The sequence below is a fragment of the Dermacentor andersoni genome, chromosome 1, assembly GCF_023375885.2.
Source record: "Dermacentor andersoni chromosome 1, qqDerAnde1_hic_scaffold, whole genome shotgun sequence".
Taxonomy (NCBI): domain Eukaryota; kingdom Metazoa; phylum Arthropoda; class Arachnida; order Ixodida; family Ixodidae; genus Dermacentor; species Dermacentor andersoni.
This window is the reverse complement of record NC_092814.1, coordinates 364,489,938-364,504,096: the sequence shown is the minus strand read 5'-3', so window position 1 is coordinate 364,504,096 and position 14,159 is coordinate 364,489,938. Positions and strand designations below refer to the sequence as shown.

The following is a 14,159-nucleotide window of genomic DNA, read 5'->3' as shown; positions in this document are numbered from 1 at the left end:
GTTTTAGCTCCCACGTCACTGGGTAGGCGATGTTAAATTTGCACTCCTGCCTTGCTATGCTGGCAACCTCTGATGAAAGCGTGCGACACCAGCTGACCATGAGAGGCAGCAGGCGAAATGTACAGGGAGCGAGATATTCACCCGATATAATCCCTAGCCCACCTTTGATATTGAATAGTTACTGTTCAAAAATTTTGCCTGCCAAGTAGCAAGCAAGGTAATTATTCGTTACTTGCAATTATTAACCCCAAAAAGCCCAACGGATCATTTTTGATATTGATACATGCATGTTGCGTGTTTCTTGTGGACGATGCACGCGGGCACCCCGACGAAGACGATGAACACTCTCTGGCTCTCAAGCTGTCGGCTGAACTGGCCAACACTGCATTATCCTTTGTAAATATACTTTGTAAATAGTCTCCAGTTCTTAATCCTTCGTTCGTGTAACATTTTGGTGGAGGGTGCCCCCCTTAAAAAGCTCAGGAAACATGATTATGTTCCACGATGAAGCTTGTGGGAGATACGGGTTTCTCCTCCGTACTCTTGGGACAAAGGAACGACAACACAGTAGTGCAAACAGTCACAAGGGCATTTATTGCACCTTTCATAGTTCAATGCCTGCTAGCCGAGTTGCTATCCCCAAAACATGCCGATGGGCGCGCGACAAATCTAGAAGTCCGACTTACCGCGACCGCATTGCGAGCGAATATGTTCGCCCCATGCTGGATCCCAACGCCTGGTCGTTCGCGTGTACAGTCACGCGAATGGTGGCACGTTCGAAGGCGGCCACGCGAGACAGTCTCGCACAAGCATGGTCGCCGCACGCGGGGGCGGCACGTCCGCTCCCGCTCGCTTGCCGAACCCAAAGAGACCAAGCGCCTTCCCTTTCGGCGCCCAAGTGACCCCGCGGCAGCGCGACAGTCGCGCCATCTCTCGCACCGCGCTTGTACCACTCCGACCGCCAGGCCACGCGAGCCGTGCGGGAAAACAGCATATCAGGGGATGCGCTATGCGGGAAAAACATCAGGGGACGCGCGAGAGTCGCGCATCCCCACAAGCTTCAAGTAGCACGTTTCTCTTCTAAATTTTCTCCTTTGACCAGAAAGTGTTGCCTTTTCAGTGCATATAACTTGATATAAGTCTCTGATGCAAACAACTGTGCCAAGCCTATCACTTCTGTCTTGATGGTGCATTCAAGTTCTTCACTCACACGACGGAAGGTGTCGAGAAAACAGGCATCTGAGAAGCCATGATGCTCCTGCCTCCCCTTCTAGCCACTATACCAAAAGGGACGCTGCTGCTATCGGAGTCACCACTGCAGTCACAATTGGGGTTGCCTGCATGCAGGTTGACTAGCCAAGTTTGAATTGTCCGACGAACGCTGATTTCAGGATGGAAATAGCAAAAGTTTTTCCCCATAGAAATGTATGGGCACCGGCCGGGATTGACTGTAATAGAGTAGGTGCAAAAGTCAGTTGGTGACTGTAAACAAATATCATCTTTGGCTTTTCTTGGCTATGAACCATGTTATAGGAGTAAGACTTGCTCACTCGAACTGAAACTGTCAATTATACACGTTTTTTAATTTTATATCCAGAAATTTAAGCCAAGGCGAATATTGAATAGCATAATATTCGGTCGAATATTAGAAAGTATTGCACAAGCCTAATCTTCCAGACTATGCCTACATGACAGTGAAAGTCAGGGGCCACTATGAGAGCAAGGTTTTTGTTGTACCAGTGCCGCATTGAAACTGAAATCGCGCTTCTGGCCTAGTCCATCACCTAGTCAATCTAGTAGTCGCCGGTCAAGTCAAAGCAACAAGTCAAGCCAAGCTGGTGCTGGCAAGCCATGTATGGAGTTTGTACGTTTCTCTCTTGCTTAATGCAATAAACAGCAATGTGCTCTTCTGTGACAAATGTTTGTCGTTCACAATTGTTAGCCAGCGCCGCTTGTACTGTTGTCAACGCAAGCTGCGTTGAAGCACAGCGCAGTGGAACCTGTTGACCTCTGTTCTAGATCCCGGGATATGCAAATTTGGTGTAAGCTCTAGCCATACTTCTGTTAGTAGTGACAATGTGACAAAGCCTGAAATGCAGACTGCCATGGTTGCAGTTAAACGTGTATATACAGCACCGCATTCACAAGCTTTCCTGGCCACTTGCAGATGAGGGAGTTTTTTTCATCCTGGTGAATGATTTTAAGAATCTTATGGCGCTGAGTATTATACAATGGAATCTTCATGTGCAATGTTTGTTTGTCGTGTCACAGGGTGGTGAGTCGAAGCTGAAGAACTATGGGTCCTGGTCCAGCCTGGCCCAGTCAGCAGCCAATAGCCCCGGCCAGGCACTCAAGACAGCCCAAGTCAAGGACAGCTTTCAGCAGTTTAAGAAGCAGGCCCGCGAGAAGATGGACAAGGTGAGTGCAGACACAAGAAATAAGTGTGCCAATAGTTTTTAATATTCGCAGTAGAGAGTTGATTTTAAAGCACCAAGGGAGTGCTCGTCAATTTTTTGATCCACTGGAGAATCACAGCCTTAATTTACCATTACTGCCCAGTTGCTTATAGGAGGAAGCTGCAGAACGTTCGAAAAGCTTGCAGCAAGTTAATATAGTTAATTGCCTCCTGAATAGAAAAATCTGTTTTACAGACCATAAAGCATCGCAAGTTGCTTTAATTGAGCAAAAATGAGCAGCAACGGCTCCGGGGGGTGCTACAGAAAAGATGACGTCGAATGTGCTATCGATAGCTGGTCGTTGCTGTTTTCATGCTCAAATCGGTGAACCACAAACATGCTTGTAGGAGTTAGTAAACTGCAGGTAGTGAAGCATCGTGGGATGAAAAGTAAAACATTATCAAAACGATGCATTTTGCAGTTGACGCAGCTCTTTTTAAGCGCTGCATGCTACAGTTTCGAAGCTAAGCTGGTTAGGCCTAGTGGTACCCTTGTCACTTGCTCAGCATAGAGCTGACAGCGATTGGCAGCACCCAGTAGTCTATTAAAGCAGCACCCATTAAAAGCGGTATTTATTACATAGATAATATAGGCTCTGTTACATCCAAAGGTATGCTGCGTGCACATCCGTTCCACTGGACAAGGACTGTATTATAGACGTACCCAGTGATGCTACTGCTGCACCAATTGCACTGAACTGCGCCGAGAAGTGAACCCTGCTACATCCTGCTACATTTCTGTAAAATGTGAGAAATCTGCACCCACTTTGCACTGACACGGTTGCTCTGGCTTTCAAAAATTGGAACTGAGTTCTCAAGCGCCGTTTTACCACACCATCGAAAGTGGCATGGTGTGAACCAGTGGGTGCATTAGTTCCGTGGTGGACTGAGTCAAGCCTCTCCAATTATGACTGGATCATACTGCTGTTTATTCCGTGGGCTGTTGTCTATATTCAATACCTTCCACCCCAACGCGGGTGTAGTAGTAGGGTGTCGGGACAACGCTGGGCCGAAGCAGAAGACCTACAAAGTGGGGCCTAACGGCTGTGGCGCCACCGAAAAAGAGACGACTTCCTGGTAAGGCGACCAAACGACCACTGATTTTATTCAACCAGAGAGGAGGGGAACAGAGCGTGGGCTGGCGCTAGTGAACAACACTGAAAACGAAATTGAAAACACTCCATCACTTCACCCATAAAGTGCCCCCTCACCAGGTCTGGCCATTAGGAGCTGACAAGTGCAGTGAATGCAATGTGCACTAGTGATTGTGTCTGCTAAGTATTACATTGCCACACGCCGTGGAAAGAGCTGAAATTTCAAACCAAATGTCGTTTGCCCTTCTCCTCGCTGGTGCCACACTTCCAGCCGGAGAGGTGATGTACCGTAAACACCCGCGTATAATATGAGGTTTCGTTTTCCTATATCTACGGAACAGTGTTTACAATGACGAAGAGGCGAGCAGTGAGAAGACGACGACGATAATTCGAGGCCAGCGCGGACTGTTGCCTCTTGGCCAAGTGTGGCGTAGTCTCTTGTAAATATACTTGCATATAGCTTTTTGTCTGCGTCTTCCTACGTAACATATCTGGTGCAGGTGGACGTTCCCTTTACCTCATCACAGAGCTTCGTAGTGGACGGTACGTCAAGCCTTCCTTCATGGCTCGACGTACTGCTTCCCGCTCTCAGTGCGGGAAGCAGATTGGCGTCGACGAGGGAAACATTCGTGGGTGGCGTCAACAGAAGGAAGCCCTTTTCGTGTGCAGCGGAATGCGAAAAAGCTTTCGCGGCTTTGAACTCGCCCTGACGAAGTTTGTACACCAACAGCGAGCCACGCATCTAGCTGTGAGCATGGAGCTTATGCAAGCAAAAGCCAAGGAGCTTGCAAGAGAAAAAGGGCTACCGAGCAGCGCCTTCAAAGCGAGCAAGCACTGGATTTATCGCTACATATATCGCCGCACTGCGATTTTGCAGAAGCTGCCCGAATAGTTCGAAGAGCTGCTTGTGGCTTTGCAGTGCCACCTTATTTCGCTGCGCAAGTCCAAGAACTTCCAGCTAAGGCAAGCAGGCAATGCTCGCCAAATGCCGGTTTATCTGGACATGCCATTGCCCCTCACTGTGCACGAAAAGAGCTCTAAACAAGTTTGTCTGGTCCACTGGCAACGAGAAAACACAAGTCACCATCATGTTGTCGTGTACAGCAGACGGACGCAAGCTCCCGCCATATGTCGTCTTCAAGCGCAAGACAGTGCCTAAAGGTGAGGAGCTGCCAAAAAAAATGTGGTCGTGAGATGCCATGAGAAAGGCTGGATCATGTGCTCAACTGGATAAAGTCCGTCTGGTGTAGGCGGCCCGGCGCACTGTTGTCGTTCCCGTCCATCCTTGTGCTGGACGCATTTTGTTGCCATTTGGCCGACTCAGCGAAGAGGCCGTTGCACAAATCCAGCACTGAACTTGTCGTTATCCCAAGTGGGATGATGTCTCAGCTGCAGCCTTTAGATGTTTGCGTGAACAAGCCGTTCAAGGACGCGGTCAAGTGGTGTTACGCAGATTGGATGCGCTCAGGTGAGCCTGCAGTGATGCTGACCGGTCGGCTGAAGCGGGCTTTGCCAGCCACGCTGTGCAAGTGGATTGTGGAAGCATGGGCCAGCATACCAGAGGACCTTGTGCGTCACACATTGAAGAAGTGCGGCATTTCGAACGCGCTCGCTGACGCAGAGGATGAGTACCTCTGGGAAGATATGTCCGACAAGGAACTATCCGAAGGGAGCACAGCTGAGGAAGACAAAGATTGAAGTGTGGAGTGCAATTTAAATAAATGTTTCCCTCGAGTTTTCCTAACTCGTATTATACGCGGATAAAACCTTTTTTTCTCATTTCGCGTCCCAAAAATTTCACCTCGTACTATATGTGGGTTCGTGTTATACGCAGGTTTTTACGGTATATGCGCAAATTCACTACGTACATGTCTGTGCTGTGAAATCGTTAATAGTGACACGTGACTGAGAATTATTCGAGGCAACATCTGTTATTTGTGTAATCTGTTGCGTCAGTAGATGAAGTAAAGTTTAGAGAAATAGTAAAACACACAAACCGAATGTATGCGTGTTTTTGTCTTACATCGTGCCCTAACAATAGAGATGTAATTCCGTTTCGTCTGCTTGTTCCCATGTCATTCAGTCACGCGTGCAGACAACCAAACTACAGTAATGCCTTGTTATAACGCAATCACTTTACTCGAAATATCGCTTTATTTGAAATTTTTTTCAGTCCCTACCCAAACGCATGCATTTTGAGCTGCATTACTCGAAGCGCACTAAGAGCCCGACCCACATAGACCGAAGTGGCGAGCGGAGGCATCGGCGCCGCTCGGCGGTAGCAACCCTTTTGCGCATGCAGTGTCAAGGTAACACCGCTGACGAATTAGTCTCATGCAGACACAGAACGGGCCATAAAGTACCAAACCCATGGCCGATCACCGCCTAGTGACGGTTACCAAGCGAGTGCCAAGTGCTCCCAGCTGTTTACTGCGGAGCGAACGGAAGTTGTGAAATTCCATGGTGCAGCACGCCCGAACTGTTAATCTCAGTCGCAGTCGCATTGCTGTTGTCCGCCGTGATAGAATCCACACGAAAGTACAATTTTCCTCACGGTTTGCGATGTCAGAAAACTGCGGTCTCTTGGATACTGAGAAGTGGCCAGAAGACCGCGGGCAGACTTGCGCTCTAGCATTCCATGGGGTGTGCTCAATGAGCAAAGTTTTACCACTCTGTAGAGCACTTCTGGTGTTGAAACGTGCCGAAAAGCACAAAAGAAGTGTCCCTCCGAATATAAGTGCCATGCTCGACACAAGGAGCTATGTTAACAAATCGGCAAGACGACTTTTGGGAAAGCTGGTCTAGAAATAATCGGCTTGCATTGCAATAAAACACCGCCCCTAGCTTCGTTGCACTTTTGGCGGCGCGAATCGACCAATAACTTGCCGAAAACGCCCGCCAATTTTCTCGAGCCGGTCATGCTTGATTCGCACCATCAAACTTTAGACAAACGGTTTAAATTCGTGGTAGGGTCATTGAATATTGTTCCTGGACATTTTTCAATGGTGCGGACGCGACAGTGTGCGAACACCGACACTCGAACCGTAGAATTAGCACAGCTTTGTCGACAATGGTGCACCATGAAACTCGTTTTGCAAACTTCACAGCTGCATATCTCGGGAAAAAATTGTCCAGTGATCGTGCAAAGCCCCTACTGCAAAACTGTTGTTTTCACGATCGCGCTGCATATGCACAATGAGCTCTTACTCGCCTTCATGTTAACTCCTCGCTACCAGTTTCAACGTCGCTGCTCCTCCAAAGCTGCCCTCTTCTGGCCTGCTCTCCCGAGCACAGTCTTCCACCAACGAGTGCCCTTCCTCGGTTCTTGCTTTTTGGTCTCCAAAACTCCGATCACCTTTCTTCCACTACACGTGAAGCCGATGCCAAGCCCGCCATTGCAGCTGTCGCCAGCGCACACTGACAAGGAAAGCGAGATGCCCTGATGACATTTTGAAACTTCTGCCTTCTGCGGCGCCCGCCGCGTTGAGTCACTTTGGCACCGATGGCGTGTGCGTTTAGATCCGTGTTGCAGGCCATGTGATTGTATGTTATTTGGAGTGCTTCGTTACACATGCCTCGCGTGTGCTTTTGTGGCCTACAGTGATAAATGGCTCCGTCAGTCTCAGGGCGAAAGTGTCCGACCTTGGAGCAGAAAGTTCTGCTGATAAAAGTGGAAAAAGGCGGCGGGTAGAAAACTGACGTCATGAAGGAATTCGGCATACCGCAGTGTACTTTATCCACTGTATTGGAAAACAAGGAAGCTGTGCTGGATGGCTTTCAAAAGAGCTTCTCGGCAAACAGAAAGAGGAATCTTGATTCAAAATACCCCGAAGTGGAAGGTGCACTTCTACAGTGGCTGAAGAATGCCAGGAGGGAAAATCTCCCCATACATGGACCTGCACTTACTGCAAACGTAGCAGCTTGCGCCCTCCAAACGGGCCATAAAGATTTCAAGTGCAGCAGTGGCTGGCTTGAGGGGTTCAAGAAATGACATGGCGTGACCTCAAAGTCAATTGTTAGCGAAAGCGCAGCTGTGAACCGTGACACTGTAGACTTAGGGCGCCAACATTGGCTCCAAGCTCTACTTGAAAAGTATGAAGACAGACATCTACTAAAACCTTGATGAGGCTGCATTTTCCTACAAGATGCTACTGAATCGCACGTACTTGCATTTCTAAGTTCCCCTTATACGAACGATGCGAAGACGGTGCAATACGTTTGCCTACATGCATTTGTATCTGCTGCCATGAACTGCGCAGTGCGTTTCGCCTGTGTGCCACAAGATGGCGCCAGCCACCTCACGTACGCGTCGCCCACAATTGAGCTACGTGTGGGGAGAGAAAAAAAAGTGTGAAGCGAAGCAGCGCCTACTCTTTGCGGCCCTGGATCCAATGTGGTGGAAGCCACTGACATTACCGAGCTCTGGAAGCATGTCGCTACTGACGATGAAACAGGTGGTGCTTCGACAGAAGAGTTTCTGAGTGCAGATAGTGCAGCTTCGTTATGCGAAGATATCTTCAATAGGGCGATCATTGTTGCGACAGACAGCAGCGTTGTACGTCGGGGGCAACGAAATCGACAATGACCGACCCGTCTTTGACACCGACCCCAATGCTCACGCGAAGTGCACTTTCGTCGATCGAGTCGCTCATTGATTTCGTGCATGCTTAATTATTACCGCTAGTGTTTGCGCAGCAGCTACACATCGCAGTTGTGAACCTGAAACTCTTGCAAAAGTGCAAGTGCGAATTTCTGACTATTTCAGCGTGCCTAACGCTTGATACGCTGTTTAGAGGTATAAATAAAGTTTTCTTCCACCGGCTACTTTATACAATGCCTATTTTTTAGTGCAAGTGGCAAATTTGGTTTTGGAGCTACAAGGTATGTTCGGCAGCTTTTTTTTTACATCAGTCCAGATATAGTGATGATCGGTTATGAGGATTGGATTTTTCATTCTTGATATCGTTATAAGTGGACTGCACATTATAACACAAGATAGTGTAGATATGGAGTTTGAAATACTGTATTTACTCGAATCTAACGCGCACCTTTTTTCCGATAAAACGGGTCCAAAAATTGCATGCATGTTAGAATCAAGTACGACCCTAAATCCATGTTACCATATCGCCATCGGCATTCAAAAAATGGCCGCCTCGTACGTGCTTTTAGCCTAGCCTGCCGTAGCTTCCTCCATGTTGTACGTGTAACGAGGTGCTGGTGTAACCTAGTCTACCGCCTGTTTTCCCGTTTTCTGCATTTATTCAATCAGCATGGAAGCGCTGACTGCGAAGACACGCTGAGTCCACCATGATGCCACATTTAAAAGGAAAGTCAACATGTGTGCGGAGACGGACGGAAATCGGGCCGCATCACAGGCGTTCTGAGTTCCCGAAACTTCCATGTGGGACTGGCGCAAACAGAAGGAGAATATTTTCGCCAGAAAAGCAACAAGGAAGGGTTTCAGTGGACTGAAGCTGGGCCGCTTTGCTGAAATAGAAGAGCTGCTCGTGGAATACGTGCAAGAGCAGCGAGCGGCACAGCAGCCTGTGATGACTGATCTGCTGAAAGTACGGGCGATGCAGTTAGCCCTACAGAAAGGGCTAATGTGGAGTGACTTCAAAGCGAGCAGGTGCTGGCTATCAAATTTTATGAAAAGAAAAGGCTTTTCTCTTTGAAAACGGACAGGGATGTGCCAAAAATTGCCCGAAGAATATGAAGAGAAATTTCACAGTTTTCAGCGGTATGTTTTGAAGTTGCGCCATAGAAACGGCTACCACTTCGGACAGATTGGAAATGCCGATCAGACGCCGCTATACTTTGACATGCCTGCCACCACAACCGTTAAAAAGAAGGCGAAGCAATTGCGCATTTTGTCTTCCGGCCACGATAAAACTAGTCACTGCAATGCTTTGTTGCACTGCAGACGGGCACAAGCTGCCCTCGTATCTTATCTTCAGACGAAAGACACTTCCAAAAGGAATCGTGTTTCTGAGTGGAGTGATTGTACGCGCAAATGAAAAAGGTTGGATGACCACGGACTTGTTCGCTGACTGGATTGATAACGTTTGGTGGAAGAGACCCGGCGGCAGTTTGGGTCTGCGTGGGATGCCTGTGCTCGATGCGTTCAGGTGCCACCTTGACCAGCGCATCAAGGACGAGCTGGCTGCGTGCAGCACCGACCTTGTCGTGATACCAGGTGGCATGACATCGCAGCTACAGCCGTTCATTGTTTGTTTGAACAAGCCAGTGAAAGATAGAATTTGGGCGCTCTACACCGAATGACTTGTCAGTGGCTGCCACGAATTCACGCCCGCCAATAAATTGAAGCGTGCCTCGCTTCAGGACTTTGCTGGATGGGTGAAAGATGCATGGTGCACGATCACGTCTGCCATGGTCAACAAGGCCTCTAAATAGTGTGGGATTTGGAATGCCATGGACGGCACCGAAGAAGAAATGCTTTGATCTGTTGATAGCGATAAGGAGCTGTGTGATAGCGACGATGAGTGATATCTAGTGCCCCACCCGACTTGTACCAGCGCAGTGAAAATCTTGGCGGCAAGGTGCGCCGCTTCCATTTGTGTTTTTATTCATCGCAACTTTAGTGTATTGGGAATAAATCTGTTTTTTCCAAATGAGAGAAAATAGTATTTCAATACGAAAGCACAAGGTGTCCGGTATGGTACTTTTTTTTTCCTTTTGTCATGGAAAACGGGTGCTCGTTACAATCGAGGTTTTCATTATATTCATTTTTTGGTCACGGAAAACGGGTGCATGTTACAATCGAGGGCGCGTCAGAATCGAGTAAATACGGTAAGAGCGTCACAACAAATGTAGCCGAAACTGAAGATCATAACTTGCAGGAAGTGACGTTGAGCTTCTCAGCATGACGTCCGCGCTGAAAAATCTCAGAGGCTGCATGCTGGGGGACTTGCGTTGTAGCGACAACCACTAGGCGCACACTTAATCTGCTTGGGTGTTGTTTAAAGGCTGCTAACAAGAAAACTATGCAATAACCAGCATTGCGACTTTGCCAAGATTACTTTAGCAGGGTATAACAAATTGTATTTATAGCAAATTTAGCCAAAGTGAAATTTCGTTTCAGTTGGCCTTTAACCCTTCAGTGTCGGTGTTTTTTGTAGGTGATGCACCCCAGTGTTCGGGGGGGGGTCTCGATAGGGAAAAAGTTATGCGGATAATGGCAAATGCACTTTTCGTATGGTTCTTGCATTCCTATCTCCTACTTAATTTTATTTTGACGCACATGCTTCCACGATAATACTGCCATGCTGGAGTCAAAAAAAGAAAAAGAAAAACCCACAAAATTGCGACAGATGGCAGAAACGCAGAAAGCCATGGCTTTGCACTACGGTGCAGATATTTGAACAGAGAATCACCACAGTTGTGACGAACAAAGTCACCCATCCCATCTGCTAATGTGCGTTCTGTGCGCTGCAACCACGCCCACGAAGGGGGGGTGCATTCAGCAACGTACTAAAAAACCAGACTGAGCAAACCCAGAGCGATGAGAACATACACATTTAGAAATATACAACAGATGGCAGAACTACCTCAGAGCTTGCTAAGTTCGCGCCACTTTGCCTGTCCGAATGGAGACTGCAGAGACTGTACTGGTACAACATGGTGGCACAAAAACACGGAAACATACCGTTGCATCAGTGATGCTTAAATGGTTAATATGGCAGAGTTGTCTCCAGTTAAATTTATTTTGTGGCCCATTTGACCCCAACTGATGGTCCTTCCTTGTGCGCATGCTTTCTATAGGCCAAGATGATTATTTTGACCCTGAATTTGACCTTTGTTGCCTCACTTGACTGAGTGCACCACGCATCTGATAGTGAACCCAGTGGTGTTGGCGGTGCTCAAAATGCAGATTTTTCATGTGCCCTCAGCAGAGGTTCAAGCAAAAGCAGCAGCTCATGATGAATGATTACCATGTTTGCCAGATTGTAATGCACATATATTTTACAAGAGAATGGGTTCACATTTGCTGCTGCATTACAATGGGGTGTAAAGCGGCACTTGAGTCGTTGGCAACTCTGAGATGTGATTACTTTCATCATAAAATCTCAATCAAGAGGTGCCAGCCAGTGCCAATGAAGCCATGTTGCATGTGCTTAGTCTTGCATCACATAATGAATTTCAATGTATTTCTTAGCACGTATTGAATACCTTGAAAGTGGTGCCATTAAACAGATATGGCTCGGATTCAGTGACAATGTAATCATGAGCACGTTTTGGGTAAACTTCGCTTTTTCCCTCTTCTCTAATGCGCAGCAGCGGCAGCTCTTTGAGGCCCAGGAGCAGCGGCGGCAGAGGGAGCTGGCCGAGAAGGAGCGCCTGCGGCAGGAGCAGGAGAAGCAGCGCTCTCTGCCAGCCCGCCTGGCTCCTTCCACCAGTGTCACGGCTGATGGCACCACCACCGAGGATGAGGGGCGCCGTGCAGCACCACCCCCCAGCCCAACCGAGAATGCTGTCAGTGAGCGTGAGCGGCAGCGCCTGCGGGAGCAAGAGCGACGACGCCGTGAGGCGGTCAGTTTCGGCTTTTGCAGCTCGCCCTTTAATATAGTCGGTAACGTCACCTTCATAGACACTGCCGCACCTCACAAAGCCAACCTATAGAAACAAACGAAACTTCAGAGAGCTGGAAGCCTTTGCCTTTGGGCCTGGCCAGCCACCGAGACGGGCTTTGTGCGTGAGGGGTCCAATTACCAGCAACCCATCTTTGCTTCCATGCGAGGGATGGCGACGCAGGTGCCTAGCGCTGCACCTTACACCATGGCTGCCACATTGTTGTGTTCTCACTCCAGACAAATCCGGCATGTGGTTCCAACCAACAGCGTTTTTGGTGCTGTTCCACAAATGCTTTCATCCATCTACTTTGATGCGTGTGATGTGATAGCTCGAGAATATCTGCCCTGAATACAACTTGCCTTTGCTCTTTGTACGCCATCGCGGCTGGTTATGGGCGAGTTTGTCACTGACAACCGCTGCACACTTCTTATTGTGGTGTGTTTTGCCTGGTTGTCTCATCAAAGCTTCCCCTAAACCAATTTCCTGAGTGCATGAGATCTGCAGTCTTTTCTTTTTGGTCAGAATTCAGTATAATAGCCTGGCACAGAAGAGGTTAATCGCCGCCCTTGTCAGTGCAGGTATACAGTCGAAACCACTTCAATATTCAGGTGCCACGAAAATACCATTGTTATAACCGATAATTGTTATACAGTCGCCGACCGATTTTCTGGACTCCAAAAATTCGGACATGCCCGATTATTTGGTCAGCTTCGCGGCACCGTCGTTCTCCCCATAGACCATAATGTATAACAACTGCCGAAAGTTCGGACACCTTGCAACCTCTCGTCTGATTTTTCGGACACTCCTTGAGCCAACTCTATCGAGGGCATCATGCACCGACTCTGACCGGCGCATAGTTCAACTTGCTGAACGCCATTTTTGTTTTGAACGGAGCCTCCTTGCTGTCCCACGATGTGGCGCTACTGGAAATCCCCGCTCATCATCATCGTTTCTGCCTGGTTCGATAGAGTGGCCGTACAGCAGTTCCGGTTTCAGCTTAGTAAGCCATGTCAAGACAATCCAGCAGCTGATTTGCTTCTTTCGTGTGCGACGCTGCGAGCAGGCTGCGTTGTTCGTTTGTGCGACTGGTGTCGGCACAGTGGTGTTTGCTTTGTGTGCTGTGCCGAGGTTTCGGTGATCTAACTCGGCGTACGGAACCATCGCGTCAGGTGTCTAATGGCGCCTACAGTGCCCGCGCAGACTGCGCTGGGGAATGCCGGCAAGCGGGTGCCAGGAGGCCTAAGATTTGTCGCCCTCCGATGTGCTCCCTACTGACGCGGAAAATGTTCTGCCGAAACCTGCGCAGTGGTTGCATTGCGATTCCGGACACCGTCTCATTTGACAGTTTCACAGGTGCTGACACTGCTGTACTGATATGCGCAGAACTCGACGACGGCGAGATCATTCGTCAGGTTTCTGCTGCACCGCCGGACAATGACTCCGACTCGGAAGATGACGTACCATGTGCTACGCTGCTGTCGCAGGCGGAGCGTGCACAAGCAGTGACTGTGCTTTCAGCCGCCTATAGTGACCGTACGACCCTCTTCGAGATTCAGGCTTATCTGATTGCGCGTAAACGGAACAGCGTGCAACGGCGCACTCACGATTTCTTGAAGCCTACTGCCGAGCCCGAATAAGTGCGTGGAAATAAAGGATTTCATTTTTTTTTCTTAATAATCCGCTTTTTCGGACACCTGTTTTTTCGGACATTTCCGCAGTCCCCGTGAAGTCCGAATAAACGGTAGGCGACTGTAACCGGGTTGGATGACAAAATAGGGTGATGGCAGAGCTGTTGTGAGAAAACTGTAATGGCAGTGAGGCCAGTGCCCTTCCCTACCACCTTCCTCCATCCAGCTGCTGATTGTGTTCACTCATTTAACTGCTTCCTGGACGCTCCGATCGTGTGTAACAAGCCGCGGCTCTCGGCGTTAAAGAATGGCACTGCTATAACAACTGCAAAGAGGTGTCATGGGTGGCAAGCAATATGTGAGTACCGCCGAGGCATCGCTTTGGTGGCC

General features: G+C 48.7%; 1 protein-coding gene across 10 annotated transcripts in view; it reads left to right on the top strand.

Annotated features, from left to right (window-relative positions):
• The window catches only part of LOC126516459 (bromodomain-containing protein 3-like), a 159,913-nt gene that overhangs the window by 139,580 nt on the left and 6,174 nt on the right, over positions 1 to 14,159 (top strand). For all 10 annotated transcript variants that reach the window (XM_055063937.2, XM_055063936.2, XM_055063934.2 and 7 more), the window contains 2 exons: positions 2,272 to 2,418; positions 11,845 to 12,099. In XM_055063937.2, coding sequence (XP_054919912.2) covers positions 2,272 to 2,418; positions 11,845 to 12,099 — 402 coding nt within the window. The remainder of the gene's footprint in view (positions 1 to 2,271; positions 2,419 to 11,844; positions 12,100 to 14,159) is intronic.